Source organism: Ursus maritimus, unplaced genomic scaffold, assembly GCF_017311325.1.
Source record: "Ursus maritimus isolate PB19 unplaced genomic scaffold, ASM1731132v1 scaffold_32, whole genome shotgun sequence".
Classification (NCBI taxonomy): Eukaryota; Metazoa; Chordata; class Mammalia; order Carnivora; family Ursidae; genus Ursus; species Ursus maritimus.
Genome location: NW_024425786.1, coordinates 17,187,752 through 17,203,608, shown reverse-complemented (window position 1 = coordinate 17,203,608; position 15,857 = coordinate 17,187,752). Strand labels below are relative to the sequence as shown.

The 15,857-nt window shown below is 50.7% G+C and overlaps 1 protein-coding gene across 2 annotated transcripts in view; it reads left to right on the top strand.

The window, feature by feature from the left end:
• TCEA3 (transcription elongation factor A3) overlaps window positions 1-15,857 on the top strand; it is a 38,534-nt gene that overhangs the window by 14,585 nt on the left and 8,092 nt on the right. The window contains exons 6-8 of one of the 2 annotated variants that reach the window (XM_040618957.1): window positions 10,544-10,707; window positions 10,873-10,934; window positions 13,804-13,953. In XM_040618957.1, the coding sequence (XP_040474891.1) occupies window positions 10,544-10,707; window positions 10,873-10,934; window positions 13,804-13,953 (376 nt within the window). Of the gene's footprint in view, window positions 1-10,543; window positions 10,708-10,872; window positions 10,935-13,798; window positions 13,954-15,857 lie in introns of both variants that reach the window. The other variant, XM_040618956.1, reaches the window with a different exon arrangement.

Genomic DNA, 15,857 nt, shown 5'->3' with positions numbered 1-15,857 from the left:
AAGAAAGAAAGGAAGAAAGGGAAAAAGGAAGCCTGGGTAAGTGAAATTGGGAGTGATGGTTACGATTTTATAAAACCAATAAAAGGGGGAATGTATTAGCATAACGAGAATGTAGCTTCACGCATTTTGGAGAATACAAACAAATGTTCGCCTCTGATCCCATCGCTCTAGTATAACCATGGTTGTATTTTTTTTTAAGATTTTTATTTTTTTAAAAAATAATCTCTAACCCAATGTGGGGCTCCAACTCTCCCGACTGAGCCTGCCAGGCGCCCTGATTGCATCTTCTTTCAATCTTTCTTCCTCCTAGACATTGGTTTTCTTGTGTCACCTTAGGACTAGTGTACACGTAATTTTGTGTGCTATTTCACTTGCCACTTTAACACAGCTCTACAGTCTGCAAGGCCCGTGTGCCTCTCTGCGCTTCTCCTTAGTAAGGTGCCTGCAGGGGAGGCTGAAGCTGGTGTTCCCCGGCTCCTCGGCTCCTCCTGAGAACAGGCAGTCCCAGGAATGCCAGTCTGCATGGACTCCAGCAAGCCAAGGCCTGCCTGACAGCAAGGAGGAGGGGAGCCTGCTGAGAATTCATTATTAATAATTAGTAATATAAAGTAAAGGGGCAGGGGGTGCCTGGCTGGCTCAGTTGGTAGAACATGTGACTCTTGACCTGGGGGTTTTAAGTTCGAGCCCCACTCTGGGTATAGAGATTACTTAAAAATAAAAAATCTTTCCAAAAAACCATTAGTAATATATGGCACAACACACGTGACGGCACGTTCTTAGGCTCCCTTCCCTTGATTGCTTCATTTGACGGAGGGGAGCTGCAGGTGACCCGCCCGCAATACCTGCAGCTTCATCTCCAGGCGGCCGTGGCTCAGGTGGGTTCCATCATCCTCAGCCCAGCAGGCCTGGCTCCCAGACGCTTCCTCCCCAGCCTCTGAGCTCTCTAGATCAGTCCTGGGGCTAGCTTACGAGAGTCTCATCTCCAATTTCTCTTTCAGGAGAGACTCAGTGGACTCCAAGTCTTCAGCCAGCTCCTCTCCAAAAAGGCCATCAATGGAAAGGTAAAAGAAGCCATGGGCTTCTCCATCCCAGAGATCCTGTTCAGCATAAGCTCCCCTCTCTGCTTTTGTGGAAGAAGCCCCGGGGCAGGGGAAAGGAAGAAACCTCGTGTATTATGTTGCTTGTGAATTCTAGGACCCGCACAGTAAGACTGAATGGGACCCGGAATCAGAGGGATGGCTCCTTTACTGGGATGGCTGACCAGTCACTGTTGCCCCGTCACTATCTAGGGAACATTCTCAAGGTCACGTTGAACCCAGTGAGGACAGAGGTCTTGAGAGCCCATCCCTGGAGTGGGATCTCTGGGTTTGGTTACCTGAAATCGCATAAATCATCAAGTTATGTATTTAGCAAATATTTATTGAGGGGCAACTATGTGCCAGGGACTGTTCTAGGTGCCAAGGATAAGCAATGAACCGAAGAAAAATCTCTGCAGTCATGAGGCCTAGGTTCTGATAGGGGGTGACAGGCCATATATAGAATTCAAAAGTCAGGCAATGATTTAGAAGTTGACGAGCATTATGGAAACAACAGAGCGGGGCGAGGGGCGTTGGGAAGGATGGTCATCAGGGTGGTCAGGAGAGCGCTCTTTGAACAAACCTTTCGAAGAGATGAAGGAACTAGCCATGCAGATATTGGGGTCATGCCAAGCCCAGGATCCTGAGTGACAGCGTGAGGAAGCGGTGAGGTGGCCAGGGCTGGAGTGAATAAGTGAGGAGGGACAGTTGGAGGACAGAGTGCAACAGGAACCACAGGAGGGAATTTATCTGTGCTGGGAATGGGTTGTGGGGACCAAGGGCAGGAGCAGAGCCCAGCCAAGAGGCTAGTCAATAATTCAGGCAAGAAATGACAGTGGATTTCCTGACAGACTGGGGGTGGGTACCAGAGAATATCAAGAGTCAAGATGACTCCAAGACTTCTCTCTTGAGCACCTGCAAGGATGGAAATGGGGATGACTGTGTAGAGCTGAGGTTTGGATGTGTTGGGTTTGAGGGTGTCCTGGTCATTCAGGTGGAGAAGTTGAAGGCACTTAGGTTATACCAAGCTAGAATTCAGGAAAAATGTCTGGGCTAGAAATCTAAGTTTCAGACTCATTAGTATGTATCTAGTGTTTGAAGCCACAAACCTGAATGAGATCACTAAGGAGAGATTGTGACTGAAAGAGGGAGTGTGAGCTGTGGTCCGGGGGGAGGTCAAAGGTCAGAGCAGGAGGAAGTGGCTTAGAGGTGGATCAAAGCTGATGATTCATGTGCAGGGGCCATATTGGATGCTGGGGCAACCAGGGTAGGACAGTAAAGGTGTTAGCTTCCAGGAGACTGTCTGTGGAGGCGTGCAGTTCTTTTAGGCCTAATGTACCAGTAAGACTACCACTGGAAAGAAAAGAAGAGGCACAAAAATTAGGCCATTTAAGGCTTTCTGAAGATCAAACAGTCCTGGGATGTTGATGGGGCGGCTGTATTGCTCTGTTCCAAAATGGCTGCCAAGTGCCCGCTGATGAGTGGAGGGTCTGGGGAGTCCTGCTGGGAGAGGGAGTCTGAGGCCACATCCTGCCTCTGAGGAGAAGAGTTCTGTGGTCAACTGGCCATGTCTTCCACGAGTGAGGCCCAAGAATGGAAGCTCCAGGGTCACCCTGGTTCTGCACCAGTGGTTCTCAATGGAGAGTCATTTAGAAATTTGTGGAGGCATTTTTGGTCATCACTGTGACTTGGGGGTATCTTAGTTCAGGCTGCTGTAACAGAATATCATAGACTTAAACAACAGACATTTATTCCTCCCAGTTCTGGAGGACGGGAAGGTGTGAGCCAGTTCAGTTCCTGATGAGGGCCCTATGCCTGCCTTGCAGATGGCCACCTTCTCGCCGTGTCTGCACAACACACACACACACACACACACACACACACACACACACACAGAGCGAGCTCTGGTCTCTTTTCTTCTTATAAGGACAATAATCCCATCCTGGGGCCCCACTTTCATCTAAACCAAATCACCTCTCAAAGGCCTCACCTCCAAATTCTATCACATTGGGGATTAGGGCTCCAACATATACATTTATGGAGGACACAAACCTTCAGTCTGCAATGGGGGAGAGGCAGGAGCACGACCGCATTTAGTAGCCCGGGCCGGAGATGCTTAATGTCCTGGAACATGAAGGACAGCCCTGCATAATGAAGGATTGTTCTATCCCAAAAGGAAGCACGGACCACTAGTCCCGTTCTGGGTACGATGTTGTAATAAAAACATCCCATGTTTGTGTAAGGATTTATACCTCCATATTCCTTTCCCGACTTTGCCTTGTGACCTTGAAGTCTCCTGACTCCCTCCCGTAATACATTCTTTTTCTGAAGGTCCGTCAAGCAGAATATGTTTGTCCTTAGAGCAGTTGTGCCATATCTTGCTGGTTCCGTGTTGGGGGTGGGGAATCCAAAGAAACCCAAGCAAGTCTAACAAATCCACCTTGACCACTACCCAGACTGTTTTCTGCACTCTATACCTCTCGATTTCATCTTTCTCTTCCATCCGTCCGTCCATCCATCCATCCATCCATCCGTCTGCTAAGCACGTTTGTGCTTGCAAACCTAACATGCTCCAAGGACTGAGGTCATATGCACAAGGTAGGTCACTAGTGGGGACCATGGCAGACTGGAGGTACCTGTCTGTCTGAAGGGGGCACTTGCTACCCAGCCCAGCTGTCTGTTGCTTTGTGGAAATGCAGGCCCTGCATGCCAGTTTTTCCTATGTTTTAAGGAAAGCCGGACATCTAGACGTTCCTAAGAAACTCCCAATGTTAAATATGGACAACATAGGCATATTTCTCTGAGACACAGTAGGGCAAACAAAATACATTTGGTGCCCACCAGTTGCAGCCTCTAAGCCCAGGCAAGGATTTAAACTCGTGACCTCTTTTATACAGCAAACCAGTAACATAGAGGCAGACCCCAAAATGCTTTTTGTTTTTGTTTTCCAAATGCTTTTTTTTAAAAAAATGTTTTTCAAAGGTATAACGTTCGACTGTCTCAATATGACTTGAGAAGGCAAAGAAGATTTCATGGAAGATCATGTATTTGAGAAGGAGTTTGCCTGGTAGACCAGCTAAGAGAGGGCGTGCCTGGTAGTGGGACTGGAACGTGCAAAAGTGTAGTAATATGAGTGAGCGTGGTGCTCTGGGAACTGTAGCTGGGGTATCAGGGAGCAGACCGCGAAGGGCACCGCTGTGACAAGGAGGAAGGTTGCACTTTACAAGCTGCCCTTGGGACCCAGCTGTCTGAATTGTTGACTTTTCACCTAGCAGTTCGGTTTGCCGGGCGGCGTAGTAACTGCAATGTCCTCGAGGTGGCGCGCAGGAGCAGCGAGCCGGGCCTCCAGGTGCCTCAGCTCCGACCTGGGGCGGGAGAATTTTTCTAAGGGCTTGGTGATGTCAGATCACAGGCTGGGGAGCTGGCGCTGGCACATCCGGGGAGCAGAAGGAAGCTGTTGATACATCCGACGCCACACCCCCATCCCCGCCAGTGATGCCTTCTCTGCAATTTGTCGCACTTCCCAATCGTGCGTACTGAAAGCAAAATGAGCCTGGCTGCCTGAAATGCACCCAGACGGAATGCCGGCCAGCCAGCCAGCTCCCAGCCACGGGGAGGGACTGGGGCTGGGAGTGCCCTGCGGGGAAGGTGGGGGGAAGAAAGCAACAAGCAGCCTAACCTAGCCCGGGTTAGGGGACCCTGGAAAACTCTTTGCCTTGTAGAGACATAGCGAGAGGTACTGAAAAGAATGTGGAAGGCAGGCAGATCTTGGTTTGTGGTATATCGGCCATTTGCTGGTTGGATGACCTTGGACAAGTCAGTTCAGCTCTCTGAACCTCAGTCTATTGATCTGTAAGATGGGGATGATTATGACCTGCCCCTTTCCAGGTCATTATGAGGATTAAATGAGGTATCAAAATGCTTAACACTCTTCCCAACCCATATAAATGCTCAGTAGGTTCATAATGCTTGGTAATAGTCCACTTAATGTGGCAATCTGGGTAGATTACCTAACCCGTCATTACTAGAATTCTCCTGGGTGCTTCAATCCTCTCAGAAACTCTGTGAGATGGGTACTGTTGTCATCCCCATTACTAGCCCGGGGTCACAGAGCTACAGAGTGATGGTGTCAGGCCTTGAGCCTTAGAGATCGGCTCTGGAGCAGCTTGAGTTCTTAATAACTATACCATCTCCGTGGACGCGTTCCGCAGACGAAAGCTGTTTGTTATCACGTGTCCTTCCAAGCAGCATGGGCTTCAGGCTCCCCTGTCTGGTCCGCACTGGTGAGTCCTAGACATTGAGGATGTGGTAATGGGGCACGCAGGTGAGGGCCAGCACCAGCAAGAATCCGGGGCTCCATCACAGTTGGAGATGGGCTGGCCTGGGTGGTGGGAGTTGACAGACACTAGCTCAGAGAGAGATCGCTCTCTTCATCCCAGGGAGTAGGGTCACTAGCCTTCCAAAGAGGACCTGTCACCCACCCAATTCAGCTCTATCTAGGCCCCCTGCATGTGCCTTTCATCTCTTTGTGCCCACCTCCCTTAACTCATCTTATATTCGTGCATTCAACAAAGAGTCATCAAGTGTTGGCCCAGAACAGAACAACGTTCCAGGTGATGGCAAACAGTGGTGAACCAGTGGAAGGGGTCTCTAGACTCTGGAACCTATAATCTGGAGGTGGAGGAAAACAATGCTTATAAACACACAAGTTAATTCTGGACTTGGATAAGTGCTATGAATGAAAGAAGTCAGGTCACGTGCGAGGGAGCTACAGAGCAGGGATAGGCTGCTTGGCTGGCTGGTTGGGGGAGGCCTCCCCGAGGATGTGATATTGGAGTTGAGACCTGACTGGCAGGAAGAGGACCAGTCATAAGAAAATCTGGAGGAGGAAGAGCCTTCCCAGAGGAGGGAGCAGCCAGTGCAAAGGCACTGTGGTGAGAGTAACTGGTATATTTAAGGAAGAGAAAGAACCAGTGCGGGGGGGGGGAGGGGGCTTCTATGAACTGAAGGGGAGTGTGGCATGAGATTAGGTCAGAGGGGAGGCAGGAGCCAATGTTGGGGGCTGGAAGGCCATGGGGAAGAGTTTGACTTTATGCTGAAAATAATTGGAAGCCATTAGAGGGTCAGAAGCAGGGAGTGATGAGATCTGCTGTGAATTTTTGAAAGGGTTCCCTAGGCTTCTGTGTGGCAGATGGATTGTAAGGGGGGCAAGAGGGTGCCGGGAGACCAGCTGTGCAGGTGAGAGCCCAGTGGCCTGGACCAGGGTTGGATATGGGCAGATTCGTTCTGGTTGCAGGCAGCCACTTAAGCTCTAGAGTTTACACCCTTGCCAGCCTCCTTCACCCACACTTTTCCCTCCCGCTGAAACCTGACTCCACCAGAGAGCAGGTAGGAGCTCAGGCTCCCCATCCCTGTGCCCTGCTGCCAGGCCACTCACTTGTCGGGCAGGGTTGGGTCGAATCCAGAGTAAAAGTTTATCTAGAACAGAAAGGTTCAAACTGCATTTAAAAAAATAAATAAAAGCTAGGAAATCCCTTTGGACAAAATTTTTCATAATTCAAAATATAAACCTTACAAGAGCAGAGCCTTCCCTCCCCAGCCCACCTCAGTCCTGAGGCAGCACTGGGGTACCTTTGAGGAACCTCAAGGTTCCAGAGAACACAAAAATCCCAGTGATCCAAGGCTGTCTGTGGTGACAGAGGGCATCCAAGGTCAAGCCAAACAGCAAAGGCTGAGGAACAAGAAGATCTCTGGCAGAATCTACATTGAAGAGAGCCCAGCAAGATGTTGGGTGTTGGATCTTGTAACCCCAGATTTTTAACACTGGAAAGCTTAGGCTGCTCAGGCAGCCTCACTCTCAGACACAGCTCCTTGGGCCTGACTTTTCAGAAGCCCAGCATCATCTTCCTGAGGGGAAGAAGTGCATCCATAGCTCCAGAGTTGTGTGGTGCAGCTGCCCAGGCTGTGCACTGTCCAACTCCAGGAGGTACCCAGCTGACGATATGAATGGCGCTCCCTGGAATTAAGAAATGCAGCAGCCCTTTAGGACCCTTCCCAAGGTCTCAGTGTGGTAAGACTCTGGAGTGGAGGAAGGGACCCTAATTTCTTCAACTCTCATTGGTCAGTTTTTCCTAGGAGGCCAGAGGGCGGACTGGCTGATCTCCTGATGGGTTACTGAAAGACATGAAGGCAGAGGCATCTTGACTGCCTGGCCCCCACCCCCAAGAGTAGTACAGAAGCAGCTGTGAAAGGGAGGGAGTTGTGCAAATATCATTCCATCCTCTCATCTGTGAAATGGGGCCAGGAACTTGCAACTCTCAGGATTATGGAGAGGAAGAAATAGCAAACAGGCAGTAAAAAGTGGCTTTGGATTTTACCTTCCTTAAAAAGCCCCAGGGTCTGTCCTATCCTTTCTCTCCAGCCCCTCACCCTCACGCTCTAGCTGCCCTGAGTCCCTCAACATGGCCCATGCAAACCACGGGTTTCACGCTTCTGTGCATTTCTGCCAAGAACGCATCTTCCTGTCCGCTCCTCCAGTGCCCAACTCCTACTCCCCACCCCTTGTGGAATTTGTTGAACTGAATTGCACTGCAGCGTGGGACCTCTTTGAGCTTTCTTAAGCCGTGCGGTTACTAGGGGCTGGCCCTGTGATACTGATGGGTGCAAGTCCCCAACGGGATGCTGGAGGATGCCTCTTTCATCGCCCAGCACCCTCTGCAAGGACTCGAAAGGGACCAACAACAGCCTAGGTTTTTCGGTTGCATGTTTCAGTACTTCGTTCTTTTTTTTTTTTAATTTTTTATTGTGATAAAATATATATAACAAAATATACATTTTAACTTTTTTTTTCAGCATAAGAAAAAAGCTATTATTTCAAATGCGTTAAGATTTACCAAATATATTAAACAGATTAGTTATCATGGCATATTTCAAGTTGTATGATTATTCTGATTCCATGAACTTCCTAGATGGATTTTTTTTATTGTGTCAAAATATACATAACATAAAATTTAGCCATTTTAACCATTTTTAAGTATATTGTGGCATTAAGTACATTCACACCGCGGTACAATCACCACCAGTGTCCATCTCCAGAACTTTCTCATCCTCCCAAACTGAAACTCAGCCCCATTTCCCCCTTCGTCCAGCCCTCGCGACCACCATCCTGCTTTCTGTCTCTATGGATGTAAGGATTCCAGGCACTTTGTGTACGTGGAATCACGCGGCATTGGTCCTTTTGTATCTGGCTTGCCTCACCTGCCGTGTCTTCCGTTCATGGCGTCCGTGTTGTAGCATGGTTCAGGATCTCATTCCTTTCGGTGGCTGAATGGTATTCCGTTGTATTCCATACCACGTTCTGCGTATCCATTCATCTCTCCCTGGTCACACGGGTCGTTTCCACCTTTGCCGGGAACGCCCTGAGAACAGGAACGCGGGAAGCGCGTCTGAGCCGTCAGCTTCGAGTGACCACTCATGATTATCAAATTAAAAAAAAGAAAAAAACCAAAGTGTTTCTCATTACAAAAGTAGATACACTCTTCAGAGAAGATTTAGAAAATATGGATAAGCAAAGAAGGGCTTGAAATCTACCGTAACCCCATCTCAGAGAGGTCATTGCTCTTAACAAGATGTTAGAGCCTGAATGTTCCTATGTTGAAGCCCCCAGCCCCAAAGGGACAGTATTGGGAGACAGAGCCTCCGTGGAAGTACTTACGGCTCAAGGAGGTCATGAGGGTAGAGCCCTGATCCAGTAGGATTAGTGTCCTTATTAGAGACACGTGAGAGCTTGCTTGCTGTCTGCCGTGTGAGGACCTAGGAGAAGGTGGTCGTCTACCAGCCAGGAAGCAAGCTCTCTCCCGAAAACTGAATTGACCGGCACCTTGGTCTTGGACTTCCCAGTCTCCAGATCTGCGGGAAAGATCTACGGTACACACCACCCCATCTATGGTCTTTTGTTTCAGCAGCCCAAGCTCAGACACGCAGGTATCCTGCCAGTCATCTGTACGTATATGTGCATATATTTGTGGGTTTTTAAGCCCAAACCAAAGTGAGATCATTCCTTTTTTTTTTTTTTAAGATTTTATTTCTGTGTCAGAGAGAGAGAGAGCACAAGCCGGGGGAGCGGCAGGCAGAGGGAGAAGCAGGCTCCCCGCTGAGCAGGGAGCCCAATGTGGGACTTGATGCCAGGACCGCAGGATCATGACCTGAGCCAAAGGCAGACGCTTCACTGACTGAGCCACCCAGGCGTCCTTAAAATGAGATCATTCTTAGGCAGTTTATCATGGGAATTAAGAGTAGACTTTGGAATCAGACAGACCTGAGTTCAAGTCTCAGTGGTGTAACTCTGTGTTTCCTCGTCTGCAAACGAGGAGGAGAACAGTATCTACCTCCTAGGATTGCTTTGAGGATTAAATTAGAAAATGGTCCTAAAGTGGGGCACCTGGGTGGCGCAGTAGTTAAGCGTCTGCCTTCGGCTCAGGGCGTGATCCCAGCGTTCCGGGATCGAGCCCCACATCGGGCTCCTCTGCTATGAGCCTGCTTCTTCCTCTCCCACTCCCCCTGCTTGTGTTCCCTCTCTCGCTGGCTGTCTCTGTCAAATAAATAAATAAAATCTTTAAAAAAAAAAAAAGAAAGAAAGAAAGAGAATGGTCCTAAAGTGCCTGGCACACGGAAGGGGTGTTAAAGTCACCAGTCACTAGACTGTCGTCTCCTTGAGGGGCGGAGCTTTCCTGACTTGTCTGCTTTACTCCTTGTTCTTAGCACATGACTTGCAGAATAAGGGCCTAGTTAAGTATTCACTGAATGAGTGAGTAAATGGTGCAATGAGAGGATAGAGCAGCGGGCACGGTGTCTAACAGATCGTAGCATAGTTTCGCGGGTATTGTTATAATGTTCTATAACCAGCAGAGCCGAGTGGTTGGTTAAGAGTCTGGGCACCTGAGTTCAACTGCCTGGGTTTCGGTTCGGGCTTCCAGATGTGTGACCTGAGTCAAATTATTGTAAATGCGACTATCTCTACAATTCACTTTAAAATGCGGGGGCGCCTGGGTGGCACAGCGGTTAAGCGTCTGCCTTCGGCTCAGGACGTGATCCCGGCGTTATGGGATCGAGCCCCACATCAGGCTCCTCCGCTATGAGCCTGCTTCTTCCTCTCCCACTCCCCCTGCTTGTGTTCCCTCTCTCGCTGGCTGTCTCTATCTCTGTCGAATAAATAAATAAAATCTTAAAAAGTAAAAATAAAATAAAATAAAATGCAACTTACCATGGAGGTAAGAATAGCAGCAGCCTCGCGGGGTTGTCACGAGGATTAAATGAGATGATCCATGTCGAGGGCCTAAAAATAGCACCGACCTCGTCGTGTTGTCATGAGGATGAAGGGAGATCACCCAGAAAACATCCAGAATGGTGCTCAGCGAAGGCTTTATTTGCTTGATGTCAAAATGTCTGTTACTGTTTGTCATCCTCAGATCAAACAGCAGCAAATCGAAAGCAGAGTCCCCCAAAACGCCCAGCAGCCCCTTGACCCCCACCTTCGCCCCTTCTGTCTGCCTCCTGGCACCCTGCTATCTCACGGGAGACTCTGTGCGGGACAAGTGTGTGGAGATGCTCTCAGCAGCCTTGAAGGCCGAAGGTGAGAGGGCCTGGGCCGGGGCTGGAGGAGGGAAGGGCTTCCCGAGGGCAGATGAGATGTGGTCTCTTTCAGGAGGGGCACAGGACACTCCAGTCCCCAGTGCGGGCAGGCCTCACTGCCAAGGTCATGTCTGGCTGACGCCTGTGCTTCCCGAATCTCTTATAGACGATTATAAGGACTATGGAGTCAACTGCGACAAGATGGCATCAGAAATCGAAGATCATATCCTTGAGCTGTGCCAGGGCTGTGGGTGCCCGGACTGTCGAGCGGCAGGGTCTCCCAAGTGCAAGGGACCTGGGACCGTGAGCGGGAGGGGAAGCGCTCTAGGGATAGCCCCCTGCTCTGCCTCTGAACCAGAGTTCTTAATTCTAGCTAACATTGATTAAGTCTTGCACCTGCCAGCCTCTTGCTAAGCTGTTTATGACCAATGCCTCATTCAGGGTTGAGTACAATCCCGCAGGGTAGGTTCCCTGACTAAGCCCATTTTACACTGGAGGGAAGCAGGCTCAGAGAGGTTAAGTCCCTTGCCAAAGCTCATACAGCTCACAGTGGTGGTAGAGTTGGGATGAACCCAGAAAGCGTGGCTCTAGCACCTCAGAGCTCAACCGCCGTGCTAGACAGGCCATGTCGTCATGTGGCCGGGTGGTGATGTCAAGTATCAGAATAGACAGGGAGGACAGCATTCCTCACGCTCAGCCTTCTCCCCTCTTTTAGCCTCTGAAGACTGATTCCCTTCTGCGTACCGGGCACTGTGGTGGGCAGCTGACGCTTCCTGCTCTGTCAGTTCTCCCAATCTCTATGAGGCGGGGGCCGTTGCTCCCATTTTACAGATAAGGAAACTGACTCAGGAACTACTGGGTGTCACAGCTTGACTGAAAACCTTGGCCTTCGGGTTCCATGTCCTGAGCTCTTTCCGTAAGACCCATTCTCCCGCTCTTTGAAAGGGGGCTGTATAGACGGAGGAGGTGACCACCCAAGTCTTGTGGGCCCATTGCACCAAAAGATTGTTGTTTGGGGGAAGAAAATCCCTCTCTGCTATGCCCCACTGAATGAGTGCATGGAATATCTTTTGCTGGAGAAATAAAGCTTTGTGTATCAGAGCGGTGTAGGAGGGGGACAGAATCCCCGGGGGAGAGGGGTTCGAGTGTCACACTGTGGTGCGAGGGACGCTTTTAAGCCTCCTGGGCTACCTAAGGATCTCGGTCGGGTCTGTTGGGGAGGGTCTGTGGTCTGTCTGGTCTGGCCTGCTCACCTGCTGCCACTTCCTGTGTGAGGCCTACCTGGATATCCTGCGACACACTTCCTGGGACCTCCCCTCCACCGACATTTAATTATTCACCAGCACGTCTTGGGCTATCGAACACCTCACCAAGTACAATTTCATCAATCCCAGTTGTTTCAGGAACACAGAGCACAAGGTATCAAAACTCTGAGCTTCGTCTTTATTCTCTCCAAGCAGTCGTCCCTCCGAACAGGTCCCTTCTACCTTCGAGCCCAGTTTGAAACTAAGGCCGGTGATCTGGTACCTTGTTCCACTCCCGGCCTTTCCTCCTTCCCTTCCTCCCTCTTCTGAAGGACAGGAAATCAGAGCTGCATCAAGCCCTTTTCCTCTTTGTTCTTACAAGTTGGGAGATAAGGGGGAGGATAAGTCCCGGGGCTTTGAATGCTCTGGGTCCCCAAAAAGATCTGTCCTGTTTGAAGTGACCGCTCAGTAACATGGCAGCCGGAGGGCTGCGCTCCTCCGAAGGGGTTGCTGACCCCCGGGCCTGTGCTCCACCTTGTCCTGCCTTGGGATCTCAGGAAACGGAGACAGAGTCAGGAAGGGGCTGATGACAGTAGGGCTGGCCCTGCCGTCCCCACCTATGAAGCAGATACACGCCTCCAGGAATCCCAAACACAGATTTTTAAACAAGTCTTTTGGCTTTTAAATGCTTGGTGGCATATTCTTTCTTTTCACGTTTTTATTGTACAAACAACATCAAAACAGCAATAACAGAAAAAACGGATAAGGCCGCCTTGCCTCCCACGACTTCTAGCAAAGTCAGCTGTTTCCATGTGTTGAGATCCCCCACAGCCTCTTTCTCGGATATGGCTCTTCCCAGCAAAGGGCTTGTCTTCCTGATTCGGCTTGGCATAGGAGACCGAGCCAACGCGGCCGTGTTCCTGAGCTCCTCCAGAGGATGGAGAAGGGAGGAGGGGGTGGGCGACCTGTCTGGACAGAGCTCACTGTGGTCGGTGGTCAGGGGCGGCTTCCTGCCGTGTGAGTGGAGAGAGCATTACCGTCAGGAGGGGGGTCTGGCTTCCCGCCCTGTCTCTGCCGGGAATTCGCCCCGTGACCTTGAGCAAGGGCCCGCATCCTTTCTAAGCCTTAGCTTCCTTATCTGTTAATGAGAGAGGCAACTCGGACCAGCGATTCCCAAAGTGGGTTCCGTGGCCTGGTAATAGGTATTCCTAGGGAAAAGGGGGGCAGGGGGAGGTGGGTCTATGCTCGACTGTGTGGGGAACACAATTGAACAAAACGACGTCTTTATTGCAATACCTCTCTGGGCTTTCAGCTTGAGGCGTCTCATCTGTTTCCTCGGGTAGCTGGCCTCCTGCCTTCCAGAGGCCCTTCGAAACGGGGGCTTATCTTCCTCACGGTCCTCCTCGTAACGGCCCCTGAATGTTGAGCGCTTGAAGTCCCAGGCGCCAGGCTAGCGCACCTGCAGTGGGCCCTGCTGAATCCTCGTAACAGCCCAGTATGTTATAAATAAGGAAACCGAGGCTCAAAGGAGTCATGCGACTTACTTGAGTCGCGCAAAAGGCTTCGACAAACCCCGGATGCCCATCCCTGGGGGCCCTGACACCACAGTGCCTGCTATGGCCTGATCTCACCATGGAGGCCGTTTCCTGTCCCTGAGGCGTCGCTAACCCCAAATGCCCGACTGAGATCCCCACTTCGGGGGTCAGAGGCCACGTAGGTGCCCGAGCCCTGTACAAGTCCGAGGAGAGGAACGGATGGTCCTGGGGCTCCTCGGGCTTCAGGGAGTGGCTCCCCGTCCTTCTGTGCCCCTCCACGAGTGGCTCGCTGGTCCTTGACATAGCCGGTCACATATCTACCAGGAGCTCAAGAGCACGGACATGAAGTACCGGAACCGGGTGCGCAGCCGAATCAGCAACCTCAAGGACCCCAGGAACCCCAGCCTGAGGAGGAATGTGCTCAGCGGGGCCATCTCCGCCGGGCTCATTGCCAAGATGACGGCAGAGGTGAGAGTGGTGCCGGGACGGCTGCATGGTGGGGTGGGAGGCCAGGCCCCTCCGGCTTTGCCCACGTCTGGGCCTTGTGACTCAGCAGAGATGAGCTGGGGGCTCTTTCAGCCAGACCCTCTCAGGCTCCCCATCCCTCCAGGCTTCTGGACCATCAGGATGGTCACAGCTACTGTGAATTAAGTGCCTTAGGCTTATTGACCAATGACATCTTCAGAGCGTCTGAGGAAGAAGTGTTTAGTATCCCCATTTTACAGATGAGGCTACTGAGGCTCGGCGGGGTTAACTGATTTGCCTACACACACAGTTAGAAGATGTCAAAACTGGGGGCCTGGCTCAGTCGGGGGAGCGTGTGACTCTTGATCTCAGGGGCTTTTGTGAGTGCAAGCCCCACGTTGGGTGGAGAGATTACTTAAAAAAAAAACAAACAATTATATCTTAAAAGAAAAAGAAAATGTCAAAAGCAGGAGGCAAGCTGTCTGGCCCCAGAGCACCCACTCTTTACTGCTTGGTCGTCTACCTCCCTCTTCTGCCTCGTTCAGTCTGGTGCCCAAGCCAGGTTAGCAGTCCCTGTCTCCGTGGAACACAGTCCAAGGTGGGGAAACAGACATATTTTTCAACTTTGCACAATACAGACGTGGCAAGTGCCACGATCAAGCCACCACGGGAACTTATAGCAGGGAAGGCTGATCCAGCCTGAAGGGGCCACTAAGGGAAGGAAAAGAGAATAAGCCTGTCCGAGGAAGCATGTGCCGTGGTTATAAGTTTCAGAACTGGGCCGAACTGCATGGGTTTGAATTCTGCATCTCTCACTTAGCTGTGTGCTCTTAGACAAGCTACTTACCCTCTCTGTGCCTCAGTTTTCTCATCTGTAAGACAGGAAGAATAATAACTATCATGGGGCGCCTGGGCGGCTCAGTGGGTTAAGCGTCTGACTCTTGGTCTCGGCTCAGGTCTCGGTGTCAGGGTTGTGAGTTCAAGCCCTTACTTAAAAATAAAAATAAAAATAAAATAATAATAATAATAGCCATCTCATGAAGGATTGAATGAATTAATATATATGCATGTTTAGGTTAATATGTGTAAAGCCCCCCCCCCAGAATTTGTATATGACAGGCTCAGTCACGGACCATTTCATCCGACCCCGAGCGCCACACTGTGAAAGAAGAAATATTTATCCCCATTTTATGGATGAGAAAAACTGAAGCCACACACAGCTAGTAAGTGACAGATGAGAATTCGAACCCAGATCGGTTCATTTCAGAGCCCGCATCTTGGAAACACGTTTTGTACACCCTCCGGTATGAGGGGCCCTTTGTTGCCAGGGCTGGTAGAGGGCATTCTGTGCAAAGGCCACTAAACCAAAGTGGCCCGGACAAGGGGAGGGGAAATGCCCTGGGATCCCGGAGTCCGGCTGTGCCTCAGGACGTCTGGGACCGTCTGAAACTGTTGGCAGGCAGGGGTGTGCTTGTGGTGCGTGTGGTGGGTAGGTGTGACATATAGTGTGTGCGGTGTGCGGACTGTACCTGCTGTTTAGTGTATGGGGGGGCGGGGGGATGTAGCGGGTGTCCGTGCATTTCTCTCTTCACTGCTTTCCTCAAACACCCCACACAAGAGCGAGCCCGGGCTTTAGCATGAAAGGGGGAACTTGGCACAGGTGGACCAGGGTGCTCTTTCTGCTTAATTCAAAATATCTGATCTTGGGCACCTGGGCTCAGTTGGTTAAGCATCTGCTTTCGGCTCAGGTCGTGATCTCAGGGTCCTGGGATCAAGCCCCGCGTCGGGCTCGGGGAGCCTGCTTCTCCCTTTCCCTCTGTCCCTCCCCCAGCTCATCTTGCTGGTGCACATGTGCTCTCTATCAAATGAATAAAATCTTTTTTTAAAAAACCTGATCTTTTTAGGCA